At 33.5% G+C, this 7,555-nt stretch overlaps 1 protein-coding gene across 1 annotated transcript; it reads left to right on the top strand.

The window, feature by feature from the left end:
- The first annotated feature begins 3,799 nt into the window (after nt 1-3,799).
- Nucleotides 3,800-7,013, top strand: LOC120159140. The gene is made up of 2 exons (XM_039169793.1): nt 3,800-3,830; nt 6,453-7,013. Exon 2 carries the CDS (start codon nt 6,455-6,457, stop codon nt 6,911-6,913), a length of 459 nt encoding a protein of 152 aa, XP_039025724.1. The 5' UTR covers nt 3,800-3,830; nt 6,453-6,454; the 3' UTR covers nt 6,914-7,013.
- Nucleotides 7,014-7,555: the final 542 nt, after the last annotated feature.

The raw sequence follows: 7,555 nt of genomic DNA, 5'->3' as shown, positions 1-7,555 counted from the left end.
CATTTTTTGTTTTTCAATGGCTTTGTATATTGAGGCTTGTAAGATCAAATGAAAGGATTATTTCATATTTTCTGAAAATGTGGTTTTTTTGAATATTCTAATCTCAGTCTGCAGGCACTAAGGGGACACAGTCCATACATATAAATGTAATATATTTCAAGGTTTTGGTTTACTGCAACTTACAGATAAAGGTTTTCTCAAACCACATCAGATGAAGATTTTGCAGATGCAGTAACCCTTCAATTTTCATTTTCTTCTTCCATTGGACTCGACTGTATTAGACACGACCCAAGCGAAACAAAAACACGATGCTTAAAAGACGGCACACAACTAGACCCGAGCTTAAAGTTTTGGAAGGTGATAATCATAACAAGGAGAAAGACTGAATTATCAAAAGACCATTTATTTTTACATGCTACATGTTATGTACAGATCCTCATGATCTCATACAAAGTTCAGAGACTTATAACATACATAGTGTTTTTCAGTATATTAACTTAATGTTCTAGGAAGCTAGCTTAGTTAAGCTTAAACTGGCAAGAACTCATCTTCCAAATCAAACAACATCCAAATCTCATTCACCCTGCCACTGAATTCAAAAGGAGAGTTGGACTGAGCAACCGTATAAACTGAGGTTAGCTGGTTTGGGGGTATCGTGAGTCTTGTGTCAATAAAGTAATATTAATAACTGAGGTTATTAATTAATAAATTGAATTTTGCCGAGCAAAATAATAATAATAATAATATATAAAATTCCCTTTAAAAAATCTTATATAACAAATAAATACTTAAAATATCTATTTTTTTCATTTAAGTCTTAAAGTATTTTTTAGTGAAAATAAATACTTAAAGTTATCTTTTTGGTCAAAAGAGGTACCTAAACTATTCAAACCTTTTCATCTAAGTTCTAAAAAAGTTGACAAGTGACATTAATTAAAGAATACTTTAGATACTTAGATAAAAAAAATTGAATACTTTAGATACTTAGATAAAAAAATTTAAATACTTTAGGTACTTATTTTGATCAAAAAATACTTTAGGTACCTATTTTTATCAAAAAGATAAATTTAGATATTTGTTTTGATCAAAAATTCTTTAGATACTTGAATGAAAAAAATAATATACTTTAAGTACTTATTTGTTATATAAGCCTTAAAAATATGTATATTAAGTTATTAAATTTGATTGTCCAAGAAACGTATATATTATTCTGAATTTTGAAAACCAATATCCATTATTTTGTATTATTATTTTATTTCTAAATGAATAAAAATTTATTTTTTGTCATTTTTTTATTTCAAGATACAACAAATTTTGTGTTTTTCATGTTTGGTTATTCATCTTCTTTGAGCATTCACCTTCTTTGAGTTGAACATTCAAATAAAGTTATAAAGTATTCAACTTTTAAATATATACACATTTTTTAAAATGATTCCCTCTATAAATAATGTTGAGTTCCGTCACCGGAGTCAATTCTCTCATGACCTCATGTTCATTACCAGCAACTTGAATCCCTAACTTTTTACCCAAGCTTAGGGTCTTCTCCGCCTCCATAGTCGTTGGCAGCCACCTATCCTTAAGGTCAGAATCTGAAAGAGATCTATCCGAGTTTCGACAATTCTAAATCTTGTTTCTTCACTTTATTATTATTATTATTATTATTATTATATTATTATTATTATTATTATTATTATTTTATATTGGGGGTGGGGGCATGGCCCCCTCTAGTCCATGAAGCGTTCCGCCACTGGTTAGAAGATGATTATGCGTATAAGATAGACTTTTTCACTAAATGCAATCTCCTTTCTTACAAAGGAGACATTCTGAAATACATGTCTGGATTAGATTTGTCAAGTAACAATCTGACAGGCTTCATTCCTCAGAGTCTTGGGAAGGTGACATCTCTTCATGCACTAAGCCAATAAGTAATCTATCAATTTATTATCCATTTAAGATTTCATGCACTAAATTGATAGATTTTATGAAATTTCATATGCTTATTTAGATTTCATAAGCAATTGTTTTGTTACAGACATCTTAAAACCAGTTATTGTTATGCACCAAAGTGTTGGTTGAATAATAAAATCTTATGGGCCAATGCATTTGCCGCTTAATCTAGTTTGGTTTGATGGCCCTTTTCCTTGTCAACATCCAACATAAACACGTGACAGAAGCTCATTTATGCAACCACTTGTTTTTTTAAGGATTGACTTTTGTCCTTATAGTAGGATAAATTATTTGATATACTTAGCTCACCATGTCATTCATAGTCCCGGTAAATTACTGTTATAAATTTTAAAATAACTTCTAAATAACTACATATTTCTTATTTACATATAGGAAAGAGGTAAAGACTCACCTTGAAAAAATGAGATGGATAAGTATTATTGGTTGGGACCACGGATGACGTGGTGAGTCAGGAGGTCCATCTAATAATTTTCATGGTGTTGGCTTCCATTGCTGATTCCTGTCTTTTATGTCTTTGGTCATACCCCACAAAGGCTAGATCTTGCCTACCAACAAAATCTCCATTTCTTGGACAAGATAATACACCCTTGCTATTATATTCTCTTATCTTTTCACTATTTGATTAATTGCATGTTTCCACTTGGTTTAAGTTGATGATATTTATTGGCAATGGTGCTTAAAATGTCCATTTCATATAAGATATTGTCAGGTCCCTGTATGGTTGAGTCAGATACAACCAATGCTGTGCATATTGCCTGCCTGTAAAGAAGTTTGTCGCTACACAAAGTGGGTGATCTCCCCTATTATTTTAGCTTCGGTTGAGCCCATGTGCGCACTTTCCATGGGGTCTCACAAGTACAATGACTTGTGCTATAAAAAGGGTTAGCTTCTTCCTTTGATGGACTCATCCCACACATTTTCTTTCAACTCTAAGCTATCTCATCATCTTTCATTGTCATTCTACTCAAATCATGGCTCTCGTGTTGAAGGAGAAACCCGGGATGATCGACGGAAGTAACACGATGGAAGAACCCGAAACCCCGGAAGTCGACGCCGATCTTCTGATGTCGTTGTTAGAGGAATCAGCGTGTGAGGAGTACTGCGACGAGGAGGAAGTGAATAGTTTGATGGAGTCTCTAGAAGCCGAGATCCGAATGGCGAGTGCCGGTCCTTGCGGTGTCGATACGGAAAGCAACTATGGGTTCGAATGGAGTGAAATGGAAATGGTGCCCTCGTCACCAAGCGATGACATGAATTGGTACGTTGAAGATCATGTGGAGGAGATGGCCATGGATGGTTACTTGGTTCAATTTGGGAGTGATTTGTCAACCTCTAATGATTTATTTGTAAATCTATAAAAATAAGCAAAAATAATATTAAAAATGTAAATCAAACGCATTTACGATTTGTAAATCTTCATCTTATAATATAAAAAATGTACCAGCATATTAATCTTAACCAAACAGCAACAATGTGATCAGCTGTATATTATTTAAGTAATATAAAATAAAACGACACCCCAAAGTGATGTTTAGTGACTTACCCTACATTAGATCGTAATCCAAATTGATTAAGATTAATATTAATTTCAAACTAATGGAGTAGCTGAATTGATTTCTTTTATATTATATAAAATCTTCACATAAAGGAAGAATCAGAGCACATGGGTACTGTTCCATTTGATTGTCACTTAACCTAAACCAGTGGTTCAACTTCATTTGACCTAATCTGGCCATGCCACTTGAATACTTGATGTTCATTAGGTCAAATGCAACCAATGCTGGATATTGCCTGCTTTGAAAGTTATGGCTCTTTCATGTTGGAGGAGAAACCAAAAACACTGCAAATTAGGGCTCTTGTGTCAAAGGAGAAACCGGGGTTGATCGACGGAAGTAATTTGATCGAAGAAGTCGACGCCCCGAAACTGATCTTCTCATGTCGTTATTAGAGGAATCACTGTGCGAGTATTGCAATGAGGAACAAGTAAACAATTTGAAAGAAATCTTTTTATTTGTCTAACCTATAATACTCATAGTCTTAGTACGTTAACCTACTGACTGATATATGATAAAATCTGATCTTATAATGACATACGACTATCATGTCTCGGTCAGTAGGTTAATGTACAACTTAAACAACCGTTAATTTTTTAACGGAAAATGACGAGTTTGGAACTTGAATAGTCGGGAGACCATTTTGTAACTTCTAATAGTTGAGAGATTAAAAAAAGTAACTCCCTATAGTTAGGGGATCACTTTATAACTTTTAATAATCGAGGGACTCAACAAAGTAAATCTCTATAGTCGGGGGACTATTTTTGTACTTTACCCTTTACATTTCTCTTCTTCAACTTTCTTATCATTTAGATTTTCTTAAAAGTAAAAAACTTCAACGTGGATCAATCAAAGGAGTCACTTAACCCAACATTTCCACTTATCATTGAATCAGAGCACATGGGTATAGTTCCACTCATTGTCACTTAACCTAAAAGTGTGGTTCGACTTCATTTTTATTTGTGGTGCTAACACGTGCACCGAATTGGTTGAATAAATAATAAATCATGGGCCAATGTATCGTTGCATAACCTGTTCCATTTCTTCCTCAACACCCAACACGACCATGTGACAAAAACTCACTTATTTTCATGCATTATTCAAGGGTCTACGAACTTGGCAATGAATCTCGTCAATGGTGGGTTATGGTGTACAATGTCTGCTACAATATTTTAAGGTATCGCCCTTGCTGTTTCCTCCGTCGTTTATGCCTTTGGTCCACACTCCACAAAGCCTATCTTGAAAATCTTTCTTTCATGAACAAAATAATACAGTATTGTCTATTCACTTCTGTCATTTTTGGGTTGATTTGTATGTTTGATGTGCTTTGTTTTCTTAAAAAAATAATTTGCATGGAACATTTATATGAAGGGTAAGTGACGAATTTCATTACTCAACTTTCTTCTCACACCTATTTTAATTATTAAAGTTTGAATATTTTTTAATTTACTCATTATTGGACTTTGAATTTGCTCCTCTTAAAGGCATTATGAATGCACATTTTTCTTTTAAAATTATGAAATTATCCCATAAATTTCTTTCATTTCTTGTGAAAAACCACTACTTTCGAATTCTCTTTGATATCTCGATGATGAAGCATCTTCTTTCAAATCCCAACGGTTGGGAGTTGGAAAAGAAGAAAACAAGTTGTCTATCTTGACTTCACGTTGATATGGCGGTGGATATTATAAATAAGAGTGGTTTAGGGTTTCATGAGTTTTGGATTTACAGTTGAGCTTTATGAGTTTTAAAGTGATTTAAGTAAAATATAAATTGATAGAGTGGTAGGAGACAATGAGACGAATTTGTAGATATCTTGAGTGGTTGGAGAAGACACTAAAAATTGGTAATTGCAGTGTCAGCGTAACACATAAATGAAATTATAAAACTTTCATCTTTAAAGAAAAAAGATAAAATGAAAAAAAGAAAGAAAAAAAGAAAAATGACGTGAATGACACATGAATCTCATGATTCTATGTCAGTAAAAGGTAGTTTACATCAACATATATGGTTGCCATGTCTCTCTTTCATTTATGTTCTAACAATCAAGTGAACAAAATAGGAGTAAATGAAAAAATAATGAGTAAATTAAATTTTTTAAAACATTAGTAACTAAAATAAAAGTGAGAAGAAATTTAATGATGAAATTTATAATTTACCCTTATATGAATTATGTCACGTAATTTAATAAGAAAATAACAAGCTGTTTAATTATTTGAGTATTTTGGTACCAATGGGTTGGTTCAAGTTGTATGCCGCTTGAGATCGTTTAAGCTTATCTTGAGTTTGAGTCCTTATATATACAAAAATCTATGTTGAAAAATTCACCTATCAAAATCAGGTGTGTGAAACAGGTCGATTCGGATTAATCAGAGCAAAGCTTTGGAATCGAGAGGACAACAAAAAAATTATTCGAAGACTACAAATAACCTAAGTGGAGCAACAACTCCAATCTACAGAAGTTGGCAATGGTACTTAATGTTCATTTGATGTAGATATTGTCCACTCTCTGTTCCATTTATGTCAAATGCAGCCAATGCTGGATATTGCCTGAAAGTGGGTGACTTCTCTATTCCTAACTAAATTGGAACCCTTCACTTAAGATATACTTTCAATTCATGTGGTAGCGATTAATTAGCCTAACTTTGATTTGTCACCATTTCTAAAATAATATCACCATGTTCGTTCGTTGTTCCATCTTTGTCTAGCACAACCATTCATTTTTTAAACAATTATTATTTGTTTTTGTCCAATTGATTGTCTATTTAATTACTGGACGACCACATGAACGCTCAACAAGTAACAATTACCTGGCCTATAAAAAGGCTATAGCTTCCACTGATTGAACCATTCCAAGTCTAGCTTATCTTAGGGTTTCTCATTTTTGTTGTTCAACACAAAAAAGAAAGGGGGGAAACATGACTCTCTTGCTGATGGAGAAACCAGGGTTGATCGACGGAAGCAATGCAATGGAAGAAGTCGACGTCCCCGAAATCGACGTCGATCTTCTAATGTCGTTATTAGAGGAATCGCAGTACGAAGAGTATTGCAACGAGGAGCAAGTCAACAGTTTGATGGAACCTCTAGAAGCAGAGATTCAAATGGCAAACCATGGTTCATGCAGTCCCGAAGGAGACGTCAAACCAAACAGTGGCTCCGAATGGGCGGAAATGGAAACGGCGCCTTTGATGCCGAGCGATGACATGAACTGGTGTGTGGAGGATCACTTTGAGGAGATGTCAGTGGATGAGTTGGTTCAATTTGGAAATGATTTCGCTTTGAATTGTTATGAATTTCCGTTAGAAAACGGCCATGCATCTACGTGGCAAGAGGGTTTTTTAATGCTAACTCTAATTAAAATTATTAACTATAAAATAAGGACTATTCATTAGAGTGGTTACTGGTTGGTTAGACATGCTCTTTGGCGGCTCAAGCTTGGTGGGGTTAGGTTTTTAAAGGACTTAAATTTACTTGTAAAGAGGGGAAACGGGGATGGTGTGTTTCAACTTACTTTACAACTAGTAGGTTTATTTTGATAAAATAATATATTATATAGTCAAAAGTTATCATAATTTCCTGAACTTTTTTTAAAAAAAATCGGTCCTCCAGCTCAGAAAATGAGTCCAATGTGACCCTTTAATCAATATTTTTTGTCATTAACTATTACGGTACTAACGTGATAATTTATGGTGTTGACATGATGATTTATGATGTTGATGTGACAGTCCATGGTAGTTGATAACGTTATAGATAACATGACGTATGAACTAAATTGGTAACTCAAACATGACAGATGAATTATCACGTCAGTGTAGTGAATTATCACATCAACGATGTGAACTATCACGTCGGTACCGTAACAATTAAACAACGAAAAACGTTAATCAAAGGGTCACGTTAACTTTATTTTCTAAAACATTAAACTGTAAAAAGATACTTAAAACTAACTATATGTAATTTAAACACCTTTTTTGATTAAATCTTTTTTTTATGCATTTCGTTTTCTTCATTCAATTCGTTTTGGACTGTTCGGT

The sequence above is a fragment of the Hibiscus syriacus genome, unplaced genomic scaffold (genome assembly GCF_006381635.1).
Source record: "Hibiscus syriacus cultivar Baekdansim isolate YM2019G1 unplaced genomic scaffold, ASM638163v2 tig00111342_pilon, whole genome shotgun sequence".
NCBI lineage: Eukaryota > Viridiplantae > Streptophyta > Magnoliopsida > Malvales > Malvaceae > Hibiscus > Hibiscus syriacus.
This window is presented reverse-complemented; position numbering and strand designations above follow the sequence as displayed.